A 21,010-nucleotide genomic window follows, 5' to 3' on the forward strand; every position below is an offset into this window, starting at 1 on the left:
ATCGTTTCCCGTACTGTCGACAGGATATTATGATTTTAGGAACCTAACATATTCGGACGGAAATAGTAATATGTACTCGGAAATTATTTTACTTCGTTTAAAATACATAAAAAAAAAAAAAGGATTCAATTTGTCGGGACAAATTTTTAAATTTTTAAATGGAAAGCACGAAGCGCAATAAAATGTGGGATAAACGCTATAGAAGGTATTTATCGTGTATATGTATATTTATCCACATATGCACGTGTTTATCATTTTGTAAATGTGTACCTCCCTTACACGGTGATCCGTCTACCCTCCGCTACCAACAATTCGAAGAGAGATTTCCACGAGATTTACAGTTTTCTGAATTTATCTGAATACCCCTCGTGCTCGTCCTTATCCCCATTTCCTGGTGTCCTTCAAAGAACGTTCCTTTATCGTTTCACTTCAAAAAATCGCTTCTGCTACGATACTTCAGCGACTTTATTCCTTGGAATATTTTCTACGAATTGTCCTGAATTTGTGTACGTAACTTGTTGTATATAAAAATTGTACCGATCACAAAAATTTCGTGCGTCCCAGAAAAAAGGACCTTCAATTGACGAGTTTGAATGACGTCCATCGCGGGCGTTCGTTCGTTTAATTACACAAGTTTTGATTCGAAAATTTTTAATCTTCATCCGTCGAATGAACTCGCGTCGCAACTAGATCGCGAGATTTATTCCAGTTCGAACGAATTTGTTCCAAAGTCGTGTTATTTTATTCATGATTGTTGGGTTAAACAATCGGGGATTTAAGAAGTTCGAGAAACGAAATCAGAACCCTCGCGGAGATTAATTCTGAGAACCCTATCTCATTAAGGTCATCCTTTTCGGCGTTTGGTTTAATTAATTCGTGTCGGTTCTTGGTCTGATTTATAATGAAAAATTAAATCGCGACCGCAAGGCATCAAACGAGAAGCTTAAGTTATAAAATTAAGTCACAGTATCTTAAATAATTGGAGTATTCGAAAACGTAATTCATTTTTATTGTAACAATAAAGCTGTTAATGGTATCGAGATAGTATCGGTTGTTACACCTCGAGTAAAGGAACGGTAACAGCCTTTCTTTCACTTTTTCAGTTCCAAGATCACCTATTATCGTGAGAAACTCGCTGGCGTAAGCGTAACTCCTTTTATTGCCTGGCTACAGATTGAGTAGCACTACTAGCATCAAGTAGAATCATTCTTCTCGGATCAGACCCGGTCGTACTAAAGAAATCCGGTTCGATCCAAATTTAGCTTTAATCCTCGATTATTTTGGAATTTTATAAACTCTCCAGATTTTTGTACTGTTACATATCTATTTATTAATAATTTTTTTTGTCATACGTTTATATCTATTCAATTTTCAAGTCTAACGAAGAGTGTAATTTTGTCGGTGCATGTATAATGATTCGTTGATCCTAAAGTTTCGCCAGACCGGTGTGAGTGTTAATATCTGTTTAATGCATCTTCCATCACTATTAAGGAGTGTTTGGAACAGCTGCGCGTAAAGCAGTACATTCAGTCGTGGTGATATTCAGATGCATCATCTCTTCTTTTCAAGTTTACACTTTCAATGATCGCCGTAATTTCGGGGTCCGTGCGAAACTTGCCCGTCTTCATTAGGCAGCTGTAATTAGGATCGTTTCATGTTATCTCTTCTGTAGAATGGTGCGACTGCTGTAAGATGTTTGCTAATATAGCGTGTAATGGTAACTCTCGTCCTCTTCGTAAACTTTCGCAAGTGATTGATTAACAGAGCACGAGTTAAGGCGTTGATGAAGTGCCGTATCAGATTAATTAACATATTTTACCATTTTCTGCTTTTGACTAATATTGCACGATCTTCGACCCTTAATTCGATATCGTTTTTCAAGCAATTTCTTTTTCCAAGATGTTTGGAATCACTAGGAGGTGATATTGATCACCAACGTGAAGGTAATTACGAAAGTGACCCACCCTAACGTCGAATCTCAACCACCCTTTCATTATTAACTCGTTCGTCAAGCTGTTGCCAACTTGGGAGACGAGTTTTGACTCTATTTAGCCCGTAGGCTCGGTTAACGATAGATTTACCTCCACATCTTGCATACTATCTAATAGTAGATTAAATCGTTCGTTTTAAAACGAAGCGTGCAAATGACAAACACAAATAGCGAGCATAACGACGTAAAAAGAACTGTTCATACGAAGACGGGTAATGTCTAAATTACCGAGCCTTTTCAGCGAATAGCCTCTTCTTTTCCATCATGGAACCTCACTAAAATTACTCACGAAAAATTACGACTGCTCGGGCATTACCTACCTTCGTAAAAAAGAAATTTGCGAAAGTAAACTAGCTCTTAGACGACCGACGATTCTCTTCGTTCCTACGCGTATATTTTTACGCATGTTCGAAAAAAATATATTTTAACTGAAAGAAAACAAAGAAAAGGAACAATTAACCATCGGATCGTTTTAGATCCGTGAGTGATGGGAACTGGAGGGATCATAAAACGTCCGACTCGCCAAGCGTTGACTCGTATCACTGAATTCGCGACGAACCGTAGAGATTGATCAACGATTGAACTTCTATCAAACGTAGGTCAATCCTATTACTGTAATTATACACTGTACAGTTTAGATTAGACATGTATAGGAAAACATTTAACTACACATGTATACATGTTCCTGACCACGCTATGGAATACAGTAACCGCAGGATAAAACACACAGATAAATATACACGCGTGTGGTTAAATATGTGGGAAACCACGTTGATACATTCGTATCCAAATACGTAAACATGATAGAACACACTAACAATTAATTATTGTCAATAACTTTTCTGTCGTTTGGAGAGTAAATAATTTCTTGAAACTAACAGATACACTTTCTGTAAAAATTTTACTTTAGTGGTTAGGCTGAAGATTGCCCTTTTTGATTTCGCTGATCATCCTATAGTTGGGAAAATTGGTTTGGAGTTACATGAATTTTATCTAACGAACGCAAACATCGTTAAACGGTTGGTGTAAATTCCTGACTCGTTCGTTAGCGAGAACGCCGGCTGTTGGCGATTCTCGGCTTTTGAAGAAGCCACTGACGAACGGGAGGGTAGATCAACGAATAAAAGATCGTAGAATAGGAAAGTGGAGCAGAAGTGTTCGTCTTTTTCCATGAAATCTTTCCACAAAATCGCGCATTCTATCGTAAGAACGTTCCTTCTTTTCGAATGAAAATGTCTTCCTTTGAGCTTCGTTTTTATGAGAACTCTTTCACATTTCTCGGTGAACTCATTGTTACGTGGTTGACTTCGCGTTAACAGAAGAGCTAAGAACGTTTTGGAAATTGCTGAACGTTGGTGAGACGATAAAGAGCAGACGTTATTACTGAAAACAAGTATCTCGGCGATTGAATTTTATGAAACGTGTCGTTTCACGTCATCGACAGTTGGCCTTTTAAATCGTAACCAGGGAAAGGGTCTACGAAATTTCAATTAAATATCGAAGTAATTGTAAAGTACTCGAGCGACAAAAGCCATATTCGTCGCTTATTACAAACAAAAGAACGTAACCCGTTCATAAAGCCGCGGAGAGATTTCAGATTCTGCAGTAACGAGGGCATGGAAGAAAGATCAACAGAAACGCGATCAATAAAACGCTTGGAGAACGCATAAAAGAATTGAAAAACCCATCTTCGTTTCATTCTACAGGGAAAATATTATACCTGAAACACGAGAAAGGACAATAATACAATGATAGTACTATCCATTAATGATTAACAACAATCTGCAAGTTATAAATTAAGATTTATTCAATAACATAACTCAACAATACTCAAACATAATCCACCAAACTACATAGTTAACAATATTCAAAATAAATTCAATGAAAACAGATTAAAAAAGAAACTACTAATAGATCCTTAAAGCGATAGACGATGCATATTCAATCGAAGGTGCACCCAGGACTCGGGTACCAGGAAACTCTCCCCTAAAAAATCGGTCCCGGTCGCAACAATAAAAATAGAAATGTAAAAGTAAAATGAGGAAGGAAGAAGGTAAGAATTAGAAGGGGTTAAAGTAGCAAGGGAGTAGGTTAAAACTATCCAGTAGACGTCGGCGGTCCGTGTGCTCCGGCCGCGGAGGCTGCGCGGAAAAATCGATAAGCAACGCGAAGCGTAGCGACGGCGACGGCGTCGTCGCGGTGGTCGACGGTGGCGTCGGTGGCGGTGGGTACGATAGCTCCGCTGCTGGCGGCAGTGGTGGTGGCGATGGAGGTGGTGGTGGTGGTGGTGGTGGCGAGTAGCGCGATAAAGTCCGGTGGTGCAGTCAACGTTGGGACCGGCAGCCCAAAAGTCACACGCGGACGATACGCGTTCTCCACCCTCCCCCGTCGAGCACCCTCTTTAAACGCCGCCTCTCACCAACGAGCCCTCGTACGAGCCTGAGGAAGCGTGTGCGGTGCCCACCCGGAGGGAAGTTGTTTCCGGCCAGTACGAACCGGGTGCGTGGATCACCGAGATAACCAGGCAAATAGAAGCCGCGTATCGGTCGTGGTGCTGGTTTTATCGGACGTACAGTGGGTGTGTGATGGAAATGCACGATGCTGATGACGCGGTACGACGCGGCACGACGTTTCCTTGATTCTTTATCGTCATCACCTCCCATGTTTCGTACGGATCGCGTGTGAAACGATCAGACTAATAGAATGTTGTGACGCGTGACACACACCGTAGCTACCGATCCGACACGCCGTTTAAACGCTCTCCGACATTGCCACTGTTCCATCGTCTCCTCTTCTCGCGTTCATCTTCCACGAGTATATAGGATGATAGATGCTCGAATGAACGGTAAATGTCGTTGAAAGGCTAGATACCTTTTGCTTGACGTAACTGAATCATTCTCGAAAGAAGCATCGGGTTCGGATTGTTCGGGTTCTATGTCGGTTGAAAAGTTGTCGCGGAAACGGCGAGCTACGCTACGCGCCTTTTACAGGACAATGACCCCGTACACCTTGCTTCCTTCCGTGTCTCTCCGACTTCGTTTTGCCGGCTTAACCTTTTCAGCTTTCTTTTTTCCCTACCGTCTACCTCGTCTGCACGAACAATAGACTCTTCTTGCTCGTTTGGTTAACGTTCCTCGATTCGTTAGCCCGTTAAAGTTGTCGCATTTTTGTAAACTAGCCAGGAGAGTAAAATCGTGTCGGGTATAATAGATTTGTCCGGTTACGTGGATCCTGTACGTGGAACGTTCAATCATACCTCGACGTTTACAAAGAGAACGTTGCGCGATACTTTCAACGACACCGCGCATCGTATACGTTGAAACAGTAAAGTCATTAGTAGCGTTCCAACTAGACCGAACCGCGGTTTTTGCGGTACTTCAATTTTCCTCGGTGTTTGTACAACGTTATTTATACTTTGCTATTTGTCGGAGCACCGTTTGTCGCGTTCAAACTAAATCTTCCTTTTTAAACAGACACGATGTTACGGTTTTGTAGGTGTTAGCGTTGAAATTGGATCACGTTCATTTTTTTTTTTTGTCTTTCTTCCTGACACCGTTCTTTGCTTTGTATCATTTCTGATGGTTATATCAAGCACAAACAAAAGAGGAGATGCTGCTTGTGTTCCATGATAAATAACCTTGTAATTTTTATTTCTGATTTCATTCCAGATCTTGTACATCTTGTACATGTTCCTCTTCTAAAATTATTCACGGTATAGAACGTGAACGAATAATTCAATATTTAGTTGGTTTTGTATAACATAAATGAATGGGAGAAAATAGTTGGTCCAAATTCATTTTTTCTGTCACCGTGGCTCGTTCTTTGGATGAAACATAAGTAATCAGTGCTTGCGGCTTACTACAATGCATTCCGACATGCGTAACACTGAAATATTCTCTTCCATGTTCTCCCCTTCTTCCATCATTCTTTTACTCTGTGTCACTTCTCTGCCTCGAGAGCAATCCTCTACTCTCGTCAAGCCTACTCCACCGTATCCCTGTGTACAGCGTATTGTAAGAACGAAAGGTTAAAGACATTACGAGCCCTAACTTCCATACAATTATTATTTTTTCCTCTCTCCACTAATTTATCCAACAAGTTGCGCAGTATTTACGAATGTTACTCCACTTGGAATCCACTTTACGAATCGTTTATGTCGTTCGTGATCCTATTACCATTGTAAGATTATTCTATTTTTCGAAGTACTTAATTATCAGTTAATCATTCTGATGCTTGCATACATCCAGTTACTGGGACATTCGTAGACAGACGCTAATGTCTTTCAATGGCTCTCCTATAATTGTTCCCGCAAATTATTCTCTTTGAGTTGGCAATGGAAGGTCGACATTCCGTATGCCCAGACACCACTTTGATCAGATAATTGACCCGATAGTCCAGTAATTAGCGCACGAATCTTAATTCGCTTTTTATTGGCGACTTACCAGCCGGGAATCTCGGAATTTCGAATATCTCAAGCACGTTTGTGATTCTACTATTTCTGTTTGAAAGTGTAATAGGTAAAATTACTTGAACTATGAACGTCATGATTTTTATTCATCGAATTTCAATTTAAATATATTTCTTGACGAATTTTTATTTTTGATCGTATTTCAGTTTTTCTTTTCACGGCAGGGCAGGTAACGAAATTTTTTCAACAAAATTTCTCATCTTTCCAAAGGTTATCGTTTCTGGTTACACGATACAACCTTCCCTTTGTAACATCTTGGCGATTGGCTAAAATGTTTCGAATAGTTTGTGGTTACCGCGCGATCAGGGTTCGGTATAGAAAATAATAATCTCGTTGATCAGTTCAGGTTCGAAGGAAAATTTGTCGGATGGCTGGGGAAAATGAATTTCGTGGCCGAGATGAAGCGACGTCCAATGTTATTCTTCGACGAACGAACGCTTTCTGCATAAATTATCTCGCGATCGATGCGATAGATTTGAAAATTGATCTCCCGTATTTCCGAGGACGTTTAATAAGCTTCCGAAACGATTTTATTCAAGTTAGCCCGTGGATATACCTATTCATAAATCAGTATCAAACTCCGAATTTATTTTGATTGATTGCTGGCTAGTGTTTATTTTTATCACCCCCTGAACGGAAATGGGTTTAATTTTTCCTTTGAATTATTATCAAATGAAATTTTATTTATTAACCCGTATGTCAATTAATATCAGAATAATACCGAAATATCAACCAGAGCTCGTATATCAATTAATTTCTTATTAAAGCACACACAATTCGTTTTGCTGTACAGTTTTGCTCATTTTTGCACAATGAAACTGGGTACTGCTGTATTTTCCAATTTTCAGCAGTAGATTTTCTTAAAAACAAACTGTTCTACATCCAAACAACAGTGGAATTGAAAAATACGAATTATAGGGCGTGACAACTCAGGAACAGAAAGTTTTTCACGGATTTTCCTTCGGTCGATATCTTGTTATCGGAAATCGCTAGTCATACGGATAAAACGAGACGACGGGTATCGAGATAAATTATAAAGTAGCGAACGGTATGATTTTTCCGAAAATGTACGACGATACGGTTCCATTCTCATGGTCCTGGTAAGATGTAACGTTCGTCGTAAAGTCTTTCACATGTGTAAGCCTGGCCAACAACATGCCAAATGGACGACTATACGTTCGATATATCCTCCTCCCTTTTTTCACACGGAACCTACATTGATCATGATTTCCCACTCATTTTTTAACATTACGCCGACCTTTTTCCAAGAACGTCCTACACTATGAAATACACCGAGAAATGTATAATTCACGGGTATCGAGTTTCGGATCCATTCGAGCTTTTTATTTTTCTTGACCTTTTGTTTCTTTCTTCATGGATTTCGAATTTTCCCCGGGCTGGTCGGTGTCTTCGGCACACAAATTTTCAGGACATTTTCACCGCGTAGAACGGTTGAAAGACGCGGAAGAAAAATAAGCTTGACGAGGTGGAAAAGCCTTGCCGGAAAATTCATTTTTTATTTTCTTTTAACGCGCTCGCACATTCACTTTCTCTCTTCCTTGTGATACTTTAGACACCGGTCTAACGAGCAAGCTTTGAAAATTCTGCGCTTGTGTCGAAGATTTTAGAAGACACGTCACTTTTGTGTTGGCCTCAAAGTAAATCCTTTGCCGTTCACGGAGGATTCTAAGTTTTCCGATTTATTCAAATATTTTGCATCGAAGCAACTGTGCCGTTACGAAAGCCGAGCGAATTCGATGAGCGACGATATTTAACATGGAAGATTTGATACTGGAAGAACAGTGGACAGTGATATCCGGGGAAAAAGCATTCGTGAAATAGGAACAACGTTAAATCCGTGTAGCACAAGCGGCCGTGATCCCGTGGAAACGACCGAGTCCCCCACAGAGCAATAAAAAGCAGCTTTTCATTTTGCACTTTTTAGGGCGAGCATTCAAAGCGGGCAAAAGATTGTGCCGGACTAATCCGCGATTTTCTGTTTGACGCTGAAAGAGGAGCAACAATGAAAATCCCGGACAACGATGTGTTCGAATCGAGTCGCGAGAGCTGGTCGTTGAAGCGTGTTTTTGGGTAACAAGGCGTCGATCATGCATCCGACGCGATGAACTGAAATTTCCTGATCAAAAGATTTTGCATTTCGAACCGGTTCGACGTTTCTCTATTAGCAATACGAGTCAACAATTCTTGACGATGCAATAATTCTGCATAAACGAACGATGAGTTTTCATTTCACACGCGATCGTATTTTCAATTACCGTGATTCTTCTGTGACGTTTTTGATAATGATCATCGATCGAGTTAGTTTTATACAAACAGGTGTATCGGTAGGAAAATCGAATAAGAAATCGTGCTCGAAACGTGCATCACGAGAGAAGGGAAGACTTTCGACGAAAAATTTCCACCACGTGCGCAGTTTTAGTCGAGGATCGCGATAATCAGAAAGGGAACAGTGTCGGATGGAAGGGACGAAGCTTTTCCCCGAATTACCGTGTTTCGAGAACATTGTTTTTGTTTCTGATGGAATCACCTGGAGTGGAAATTTTTGTAAGAGAACTCGACTATTCTCGAGAAATGGACAATATTGGAACGTGGACTCGGCGAATCCGGGACGAGCATGAAGCGTGTCAGGTGAGACATGAAATATCGATAAATAACCACTTCGCAAATCAATCGATTGTTGTTTCGAATTTTTCTTTCGCGAACGAAACTGATGCACCCACGCTACCGGGTGCATCGCGATACTTTCTATCTCAATGAAAACGATAACCGTAAACGATGATTCGTCAAAGCGAGTTACTTGAATGAGTTTGTTGTTAGTGGAAAATAAATTATAAAGTTAAACAGTTGTTTGGAGAAAAAAAAAAATGAAGCAGACTTGCTTTGGCTCGAGGCAATTTTCTTCCAGTAAAAAAGGAACGACGAACCGCCTTGACCCCGTTCTACTTTTTTTTTTTTTTTTACAACACGTTGCACACGTTGCACAACTTCTTTTGCTAGACATAGTCACCTAGGAAAGACGAATCCCCACCTTCGTTTCTTCTTTGCTCGTTCTTTGCCAAAAGCCTTGTCGACCTCTCGAGGCCGACGACCCGGTTATCTATTAATCGCCGGATTTATTCCTCTCTCTGTGTTTTCCTTATACTCCGAGATAATCAAACGAAATCTCGGAAGAAGTATGTTTTCCTTTTTCTTTCTTACGATTTCAATGAACGTAAGCTCTTGCTTTGTTTTTTCTTCCATATTGAGCAGAGAACTATTATGTTTCTGTACCAGAAACTATTCTTTGTTGACCGATTTTCTTTTCTTTTATTTTTTTAATTTCAAATTTGAAACGTTGGTCACCGAAATAACTTATCGCAATTACCGGGAAGTATTTTGCTAAGCGGTTGCTTTACGGTAACAGCTAATAAACTTAATGGCCATGTGGCTGGCGAGGGTAATTATAAAAGGAAGAACAAGCCGGTCGACGGTAAAATGCGGAACAAAATAATAACCGTGCACTTAAACGATTTATTTCGGTCAAACACCGTTATCGCTGTTGTTCTTTATTCGTCACGACCGAATTTGCATTCCGTCGTGTGCACATTTTTATTAACGAATTTCAAAGTTTTATCGCAAATACCGCGACCCCAGATAACAAATATTATCCTCGTATTTATTAACGAATCGTGAATTCACAGTTTATCGGGAATTCTCATTTTGCTGTGCACGTGAATTTCAGTTGAATCGTTATCAATTTATGTTAATGCCTTCAGCTTTCCATAGATTGAAGAGAACTGATTTGCGCACGTTTCTCTTTTTTCATTTTAAACATTTCGTTCTATTAATTTATTTTTGTAATAAGTGTATTTAAAGAGGACACGAATGACGTTGAAACGTTACACGAGATAGTATAGGAGTATTTGTGTTATACACAGATATTGCTCAGTTTCTATTTGGTTTTATTTAAATAATCCATGTTAACGGTATGTTTACTCTTGTTCTGGACTATCCTACGTTTGATAGGGTATTCATAGACATCACGAATCGATTATTTCCACTATTATACCGCAATAATTGAGAGAGGATGCAGATAATATTAAACAAGCTGCAACTGGCAGCTATGCAATCATTATTGTATAGCTTGTCGAGTAAGCGAAGGATTATTTGCAACCGCGAGTAATATTGCAATGTTAATTGTAATGGATCAATTAAAAATTTTTATCAAAGTTTTCGGTGGATCGAATTTCACAAACTGGAAGGGTATCTTTTAAAAAGAAAGTCATTATCTTGAAAAACTGTTGAGATAAAGTATTTTTAAGAACACTGCGCACCATTACCACTCTGCTAATACTCTCGTAACTAATAATTTCAGTTATATCGTCGTGAAATTAATACTCTTATCATCTTTCGTGTCTGTAGGCTTTACAATTTTAAAGTGTCATTTAATGAATTTCGTTCTGTTAGATAAAACTTCTTTTAGAAACGTTGATGTTCTTTTAATTAAAATAACGAGGTTTAATTTAAATAATAATGTCCCTTAAATTACTGTGCTCGAAAAATTTGAATTTCATTAATTATTTGAAACAAGAATTTAACAAATTCTTTCTCTTCCATTTACGTACATTTAGCGAATGTTACGTTAAAACCAGCGGGCCATTTTAACGGCCTAATTCAGAACCGTCAGCATAGAGATTACCCAAAAGTACGTACCAGCATCATCGCGTCTGTTTATGATGGTCGCTCATTCAGAACTCGACTTACATACTTTAGGAAAATTCATATAACAGCCTGGGGCGTAGAATCGCGATAGAGTCTCGTTTATCTAGGTCTACATTGTGTCTGTTCATAAAATATAAAATAGAGGTGGTCGTAGAAGCGATAGGATGAAAATAAGCGATTAGCCTACTTGAACTCGTACCTCCAGGCGTCGAATATTCCAATAAACGTTCGGTGATTGAAAACGATGAACCGATCGGCGAATAAACTACATTATATTCTTGTTTTAGTTAATCAATTCGAGTGCAACGACCGAGGTAGTTGGAGCCGAAGGGTATTTTTGCCCCGTCAATCAGGTTAATAACGTTTCGCTCGACGATTCGAAACAGCACGGCAAGGATCGTGTGCATAAACGTATCATCCTAACGTGTGTACCGCGTACACACATCTACACGAGCAATCTCATTAAAGGAATCAATTGTTTCCAACGCATATTCAAAGTTGCATTCAACCGTGGCGACTAGATGCGCACCATAGTTTTCCGTTTTACCCGTCAATTCCTTCCACTTTCCACGAAAATGAATGGGACGACGTGAACGACGCCGGGAAAACAAAATTATCGTCGTCGGACGATGCTTTCCGCAGAAATAGAAAACTGCTTTTTAAGCTCCCTTTTCAATTCACCCTGTTACTGTCCCTGCTTCTTTCTCTTTCTCCCTCCATCTTTTCCTTTCTTCTTCTTTCTGTAAAATATTAGAGATATTATATCGTTGAATGCGTTCATATTGCACGCTTAAAATTGTTCGTTTAAAAATATTACACTTTTTTCTATAGGATACTTTTCGTAAGCCGTACTGTGGTACGCTTTTTTTTGAAAAATCTGGTATAAATTTCAAACGCAAAGTATATTTCTAATGTTATTTAAACGTTTCGAGAATTTATGAAACGATTGTGTAACCCATTGGAGATTAACAATTTCAATTATTGGATGATTATATGCGTAACCGCTTGAGCGAATGAATCGTGCCATTAGCAGGCGTTCATTATTAATCCAGTCGTAACCAATTTCAATTAAATAGGGTAATCTTCTTCGCCGCAAGTCTCAAGTTACCGCTAACAGTACAAACTTGTGCAGACAAAGCTTGCAACGTAGGATCTTCAGACAACGTCGTGTCGTTTCGTGAAAGGGTATTGTACAATTCTGAATTACGAAACTTGCTTTCCCTGTTCCAGACATCGCTTCCACCATTCGTTTCACTGTTAATGACTGAATCGAATAATAATTTCTTTTGTACTTTGAAATAGTTTAAACCTAGTCATTTAGATGCTTACGAATCTTCAGTCGCGACCTTTTCTTTCTCGTCAAATATAGAACAGCACGGTTCATTTGATAAATTCATCTCCGTTTTTAATTCCTTTCGCGAAACTCCAAAGGACCTGCCAATTGCCGGTTTAACGAAGCTGAACTTACGACAGGATCACGAGAGACGAAGGGAAGGGAAGCGAAATGGCACGACAGGACGAAGAAAATTGATTTACGATATCCCGACTGCGGGCTCCTATATCGGATATTACACGACAAGATTTTCACGGATAAAAAGTCCTGTCGTTGGTCACGAACAAAGGCGCAAGAAACGCATCGCACATCTGCAATGTCCACGAGTTTCTATGGTGAAATTTAATTTTTCTTCTTAATCGCACCATTCGTTACCCTGTGAAATTTCATTTACCCTTTCTTGTTCTTATTTGCCGATACAGAGGTTTAGGTTCTTTCACGATTTATTTGTTCTGCGTTTTATCCATCTTTCTCTTCAGGATGTAGTATAATATAGGGGAATTATTTTATATCCTAAGATAAATCTATGATAATCATATCGGAACATTGGATAACAAAGATTGGAACTTGCGTACATCTAATAACTGCCAGCTGATTCATAGGAGAGAACAGTTTGTAACTGGCTCTTAACCGTATATCTTCTTATAAGTCCCCGTAAGTCTGCTATAATGTCTCCGCATGAGATATCAGTTTCCCGCAGGTGTCGTCGAGAAGTCCTGAAACTAAATCGACGTGCACAAAGTTCACGCTAGATATCACTGACTGAAACAACCATGTTCATAGCAGGGCGTCCATTTAAGTCCCTACGTTTCTATCTCGACGGTTCTTGTTCGTTCGCGAAACAGTTCTAGTATCGAGCGATATCGGCTGAATTTGATACTGACGTAGTTGGTTGTTGTTATCGAGGATAGCATGCCACGTAAAGCAGTAATCCATATTTGATGAGCCGTATATTGTTCCTTAAATTGCACGGATAAGGTACCCTAAAACGTGTCGAAATGCTTGCAGAAATTTATCGTCTCACCTGTTCTCGAAGGGAAACTGTATTTCCACGATTTATACTATATAATAGAAAGAAGCCAGTTACGTCGACGAGGAAATTTATAGACGGCGTTGATAATTTTAATGGAATTCGATAAAACGAGTACGCGTCTGGATCAAAGCGAAGATTTTTCATTTACGCGAATCGTTATTATATGGAACTGTCTGCGGCGTCCATTTACGTCAGTTTTCGAACATAATTTAATACAGTGATTTTTCTGCTCGAGACGAAGCGATACAGAAAGATTGCTTGAAAAGGGAAACAAGGTTTTATGTTTGAAAAATTTCTTCTTCGCAACCTCGCGTGTGTATAGAAAGGGATGATAAAATTTATTTTTAAAAATAGATAGATAGTACAGGTAGTTGATTTTTAATTTTTTAATTTTTTACACAAGAGGGAACGCGTGAGATTCGTTAGGAAGTCAGCCTCGTACTCGGTCTCTTGGCTCGAATGCTTCGAGTACCCTTTCCAGGATAATTGAAAATCTATTCCTGCGGTCGTTCCCGAAGTGTTTTCGTCCCTTCTTCTATCCTCTGCTACCCCTATCCCACTATTCTCCACTCGAAAACGCGAATTATGCATGCGCCTCATCCCCGACGTTACCACTCGACGCACTGTTCAAAGACCTATATCATCCCTGTACTTACTATAACATAATGCTTCGTAGAATTCTACGTAGAACACTTTGCTAGGATGCGCTGGATTAGCTTCAGTTTGATCACACTCTAACTATATAATCCACTTTCTCTCGTGTGTATTATTAATGAGAAACTGCGCGATGTTCCGTGGAAAATTTCAGAAAATTTGTTTTTAAATATTTATCTTGACACGTTGACTGTATAACTGTATTATTATCAAAATGTTATATTAATGGTATTTAAAATTTTCTTCTTCTCCTGCTTTTCGTATTATCTGATTTTTAAGCCGATCAAGCTTAAATAGACGAATCTTAATTAAAATTTTAAATGTAGCCTACTAAACTCAAGATTTTCAGGTATGAATTTTATACGATGTTTCGTGAGAGACAGCTAAAGTACTAGAACGATAAAAAAGATCGTAGAACATCGGATTAATGTTAGATTTTGTGCAGTTGAATGATCACGGTTCGCTTCGTTTGATAGACAGTTATAATGGTTTGAGCGCAAAGCTTCATTGAGAAGACAACCAGCAGGTTTTGTCGGATTCGAAGATCGAAATAGGCAATATGCGGTTCTTCAGAACGGCTTGATTGAAAAATACCGATCGATAGCATTCGTCTGACTATGAACCAGTCGATATTATACCCGATACAAAGTTTTATAGTACACCGTACAGTCTATGGGGAAATCATCCGGGAAATTGCACAACGGAATTTCAGGGCAACTTTGAACCACTATCTGCATGATCTAGCATGGAGGATTTGTCGAGTTACGTGATTAATTAATCTATCGAACGATGGAAGGATTAGCAAGATCGATCATCAGTAACATCGATAATATAATCCGCCCTATGTTTCAAAATATCTATAATAAATTGTTGATCCTAATAGACCAAAATTATTTATCATTTAATCATCGATAAACTTCCGTTGGAAAGCCACATTTAAATTGCCTTGAAATTCAACCTTTCCACTGATGATCATTTGATGACCCCCTGCTTTACGACGGCTCAGACAATTCTGTGCAAAGGAAACCGAGGGAAAAAAGTTTTATCCGAATTCATTCATGGCGGTATTATGTCCCGACATTTTCCCATGATTACATAATACAAACTGTACTCGTTATCTCAGGGTATTCTGCTTATTGCGCAACTCTCAATTCTGCATAATAAAAAGTGGCTTTTATCGTGGAACGAGGTTCCGGTTGGGGAGGCAAAGGGTGAGCATCGTTCGAGGAAAATTTCGTACAAAGGCCAGCGTGGAGAAAATTTCCATAGGGGTCCGAAAACGCGACACAATAGCGTGACCCTCGAAAATCCAGCGTAATTCGATGATGGCCGGAGCTTTAAGAGCTTTCGAGCGGACCGTTCCCGTCTTTACGGCCATTTTCCTCTCTTCGAAGTTCGGATAACCATGCCCTGTTGACTTAACGCCGTCCCCATTGTATTTATCTGGCTACCAACACGAAATCCGCCGGATAATGTCCTCGTTTTATGTGTCCTTCCCTCTCGGTATGTATGTGTGTTCACCTGGAATATTGCATACTGCATGCATTTATATGCATCCGCTCGGTTCGCTGGCGAAAAGGCGAACGCTAACGTTCCTGGGCCGGGGTTAAGTCGGAAAGTCTTGAAAGCATTACCTTGCGTCTGCTGAGGCAACGTTCTTCGCGAATTTTCCGGCTCGAAAATGCTTAAGGCGAGCGAATTGCTTGTTGGAATAATAATCGTCCCTGTGGTAGGGGAGAAAACCGAGAAAATTGTACGATTTTGTTCACACGTTCGTGGTTGGTAATTCTAAAGATTGCAGGCTTTGCGATGCATTCGGAATTTTATTTCTCAGTTGCGACGGGATACATTCGTTTGAAATGTAAACGATGATATCGAAAATATCGAAATCATGAACTGCTAAGTGATTTAAAAAATACGGTATTAGGTCAGCGATCACGAATCTTTTTAATTTTCATTGTTCAGTGAATCGTTTTCACGAGTGAGCTGCCTCGAATATTGGTCACGAAATTTGTATGCAACGGACAAACTCGATCTTTGGAAGCAACGAGTGCATCACACGCGTGTATAGGGAATATCAAGTGGAATGTAAATGTTTTATCAAATATATTTTCGAATTTCCTTCCGTTTGTTGTGCCCAACGTCACTGAAGCCTATATTGGGCACGATACGGATACATAGATATATTGTTTCCCATATGTTCAAAATACATATTCTGTTCTCTAGATTTTAATGTAAAATTGGTGTAATAATATCCGGGGATACTATTTTTTAATTACACAGTTTTGCTCGAATATTTTCTTTCTCATTGCTTTGTAACATTTCGAGCAAAATGTATCCCCAGAAATAACAAATACGTACTGCCATTTTCATGTTATCGAATTCAATACTGTGGTTAATTACTCGACAAAAATAGAATGTGGGTGGTGAGGGGGAGGATCCGTTTAATATATAACACATGTTTCGCAATAATAATTCCAAACGCTCATCGAAAAGGAAATTGCAAAAATTGATTGTTAAAGGTAATTGTTATAGTTCACGAAATTAATGAAGTTATACAAAAATGTGATTTTTCTTATTCAAATTTCAATAATTGGATGGAAGAAGAAACTAGAAAAAAAAATCAAGTTCATTTTCTCGCAGGTATGCATAAAGAGAAACGTGTTAATTGTATCTGCAATTTAAGATAATGAATCTGAAATCCATCATTTCGACGGATTTGGTTGCATTTTTAGTAGTGCTACATTCACCGAGAAATTGCAGCACCTGTAGGGATGCAACTCGATTTACAGCTGTGTCAATTCGAACGCGATATCACAGATATCGATCGTTAAAATGTTACATAATTAAATTTTTAAGCAAATTTGTAAAACTTGTTTATTGGCTGCGTAAACGATTTAATGTTAAAACGCACAGGTGCAGTGGCATGGTTTTAGAAAATATTAAAAACGGTATGCGCAATATTTATCTAAAAAATTTGCCTGTTTTATTTGCTAGAACGTAAATACCAGCTGTTGCCTCTTAAATTAATTTACGATCTATATTAATATTCACGAAGAACAATTTGATAGATTTTATTGTTCCAACACCGTGATTACTGCGGCACGTTGGTCGTAAAGCCGCATTGCATCTCGAGCTGTTCATAAATCGGTGGAGTGACGGTCATTAGACGGAATCATCCGTAAATAAAATTAGTTCCATTTTCGCTTAACACGATTTTAATGACACTTGCCATTCAACGATCAAATTGTGTATTTGCATATTTCACGGAACGCATTACGGGAAAATTGTACCCTTAAAGTATAAACTGTCCGATTAATTAATCTTCAAAGCAGTGAAATTTACAAACGAAAAAAATTTTTAATTTCCTTCTCTGTGATTCGACTGAAATTACAAAACAGCTGAAAGTAAAGGGTGGTAAATGAAAATCAAACTGAAACCGTATGCACGTTTACTTTATTCGGTGTATTTTGGTCGACCTCGCGTTAAACGACGTCGACGGGAATTTTGCTCGAAAATAGTTTCGAACCTTTATTATATTTTCGTCGATGCATTATTTGCGAAGTAAACTATTCCGCTCGAACGGTTGAACGTAGAAAACTTTCGCCGATATCTGCCATTATAAACGAGGTTCAATATCGGCGGCCACCAGAAACTGAGCTAAACCTATATCGACGTCAATCTTTCGCCGTTAAAAAGACGCTATAAACAGCCTCATTAATTACGAGGTAATAGACTGTCCACCGATTTAATTAATTAACTGTCCCTATAATTTCGCTTTATTCTCAAAGGATAGAAAATTATTGGTTGCATGCTTATTATTCTTCATTGCATGATTCGTTCAATTTTAAAGAATAAAACTACGTTTTGAAAATGTGACAAGTGGAGAAAATAAAAGTAAGTAAATTTTTCTTTTGTGTTGTATATTTGCAACATAATGGAACGTCAGTTGTTAAAACTGAAATATAATAAACATGTAACAAATACGTGAGACACAATGGAAAAATTTATAACTGTTTTTGTGTTGGAGGGAAAATCGTTCCGATTGAAAGAACGAAAAAGAAAATAAGCGGAAAAAGAAGGGCGTTTACAGAGGCGACACAATGTCGAAAGTTTTTAACAGAGAAACAAATGTAAAAGAAACAAAAAGTAGGATGCATCGTCGGTGCTTTTTGTCAAGACTTTTTTTTTCCTGGTTTCACTGCGAAGGAACAAAAGTGCAGTGGGCCCAGTGTCAGTAGTAAATTCTTTTCCTGATCCGACCCGAACCTCGGGAGAAGAGTTCACAGTCCGATAATTACGATCCGATGCTTTTAACAATGAAACACCGTAAAAGGATAACGTTCTATGGTGTCGTCTTATTGAAAATTATTTTCTACCTTTGATGCGAGTTTGTCTTTTCATCGCGTTCCTCAATGTTTCCACTTCTCTCAAATAATCAAAGGAAAGCAAAACTTACAACTTCGAACATTAATTAGACTATCCCTCAAGTAATTTGTTATTGATTAATTTCTGATTCTCTCGTTCGAGAGAAGCTATCATAAAACGACAAAATCGGGAAAGTTTCTTGGTCTGAAACCAATTAACCCAGGGGGAAAGTATCCGAAGTAAATGAAGCTAAAAATGGACACTCCGCCAAAGTCGTTAAAGGAAAAAAAGTGAAAAACAAAATGGAAAGAGAAAAAAAGAATTGCGGACGTAAATTCGACGATGTCACCGTTTCGGTATCGCGAGAAATAAAAATCCAGGACACTTGGCAACTGAATCTATCCGTTTTCACGGTGACTGTATTAAAGTGGATTAATGCATTGTTTTAGATCTTTCGGTTCCATCAAGTTTCCGTTGAATTGCCATCGTCGCGTGAACATTTTATTCCGTCTGTCGCGAAATAATCGCAATTGTATTATCGGATAGAGGAACGTTTTTGAAAAAAAAAGTATATTCATGTTTTAACATTGGTATCGGTAAAATTGATGCAGAATAAAGGCACCGCCTAATAAAATTTCCGGCATCCTCAGCGCGGACTCCTTTAAGTATTTCAAGAGTACGATTCAATTTCTTTCCACCGAATATGAAGCTGACCTTCTTTGTTCTGATTGCAGGATGCAGGGACGACAGGATTGCAGTTGCACCGGTTAAAATGAATCGTAGGGAGGACCCGCTGTTGCGGCAGCATCGCAGCCGTTTGCTGCAATTAGCCGAGGCGACAAACATCAAGCCTGGCCGTGGCAGCGGGAAAAGACGAGGCCAGAGGCAGTCGCACGGTTTTGGACCCAGGTCAGCAGACAAACATTTTTTAATTATAATTCTCCGGGATACTTTGCGAGCAACAGGGATATTAAAGTTGCAGCCGAGAGTAGAATGAAAAAGAGTTGTAAAAGTTTCGCGAAGGGCAATTGGCAGTTCTCTCTTGATAAGGAGCGAAGCGTGTACTTGCCTGATGAAACTGCTTTAAACTTAACGCAATATTAAATGCTGACCTTGTATTAAAAATGAACATAAATTAGAAACCGAATAGAACCGATCTTCAACCGCTTTTACAAAAAAAAAAAAAAAAAGGAAAGATCAAAGCGGTAACGTGTCACACTTTAAACCCGTTTCGTCCCCTTTTTACTTTCCAACTCGTGTCACTTACAGAGGGAAACTCAAAGAAAAACCTATTTCCACGTATCGTAATTTTTTTCCCCTTGTCGTTTTCATGTATGTATACGTCTTCATTATAATCTCGGCTACAATAGATCCCAGGACGGTCTGCCGACGACGTTTTTATTACCGACCGACCGTTTCCTTCCTTTTTTTTCTTCTTCTTATTCCGTCTCTTCCTTATCGTCTTTGATGGATTGCGATGAGATGAAAAGAAAATCTCAGGAGGGGAGGGAAAATACCGGGAGACAGTAAAGTATCCGTGGCTTTCAGTGGGTTTACATAATTAACCCTTTAAAGTCGACGTTACACGCGTCGACGTGCGCGACATTCCATTCACGATGCATTTCACTGATCCACCTTCTACCCCTTCTTTGTTCCTCCCTCTCTTTTGTTTCTGTCGCGTTGTTTTTACGCTTTCACGTTCGAACCCGTCCCTTTTCACGACGTCCCTTGACGAAATTCTTTTCACGCGAAAAGATTGTCGGCGCTTCTTCTCGCAGAAGAATTTCGCGACTCCCTTAGGCAGACCGTTCCCGTAGCCTCGATAAATATTAACTGTGTTCCCCTAAAATTCAACTTCCCTCATCGGACGATGAGAACGACGTCGTTTGACTTGCAAATACACGGAATACACGCAAGTTCGGGATATCGTTTCGGGTTTCGATGCAGCGCAACGGCGAGAATTGGCTGGAAAAAGGAATTTGCTTTTTCCACTTGTTTCAGTAATGGGGGACCGAGCGGCGGCGGTCGTGTGACCCTCCAGGATATCGTGAGAAGCGATCCTGGATACACGCCAAATATCGAGCATTTAGTTTTTCCGGAGCGCAAGAGTAGCAATCCGAATTTGGCTAAAACCAGCGACGAATCGCCGTCGAATAAATCGAAATCGAACCCTACCAGCTCGGGAAGATCCAGACTCGCCGAGGTGTTTTCCAGGCATTACTCGAGAGGATCCTCGCAGGACTCGTCGGTCACGTCCAGGAAGAATCATTTAAACGTAAGCGTCTAATAGTTCTCTTCCTTGCCTCGCCGTTTTTATTTACACTTAAATCGATTCTGACTGTACCGAAAACAGCGAATTAGATTCTCAATCACTTAAACCATTTCGTCACGACGATAGAACAAATTCCGTCTCGTTACCGTTGAATTATTGGCTCGACCTAA

At 39.3% G+C, this 21,010-nt stretch overlaps 1 protein-coding gene across 5 annotated transcripts in view; it reads left to right on the top strand.

The window, feature by feature from the left end:
• Positions 1-21,010, top strand: part of RhoGEF3 (Rho guanine nucleotide exchange factor 3) — a 109,872-nt gene that overhangs the window by 15,660 nt on the left and 73,202 nt on the right. For 4 of the 5 annotated variants that reach the window (XM_076692116.1, XM_076692115.1, XM_076692118.1 and 1 more), the window contains 2 exons: positions 19,303-19,477; positions 20,570-20,843. In XM_076692116.1, the coding sequence (XP_076548231.1) occupies positions 19,341-19,477; positions 20,570-20,843 (411 nt within the window). In that variant the 5' untranslated portion in view covers positions 19,303-19,340. Of the gene's footprint in view, positions 1-8,116; positions 9,108-19,302; positions 19,478-20,569; positions 20,844-21,010 lie in introns of those variants that run through there. The other variant, XM_076692117.1, reaches the window with a different exon arrangement.

Source organism: Osmia lignaria, chromosome 14 (genome assembly GCF_051020975.1).
Source record: "Osmia lignaria lignaria isolate PbOS001 chromosome 14, iyOsmLign1, whole genome shotgun sequence".
Taxonomy (NCBI): Eukaryota; Metazoa; Arthropoda; class Insecta; order Hymenoptera; family Megachilidae; genus Osmia; species Osmia lignaria.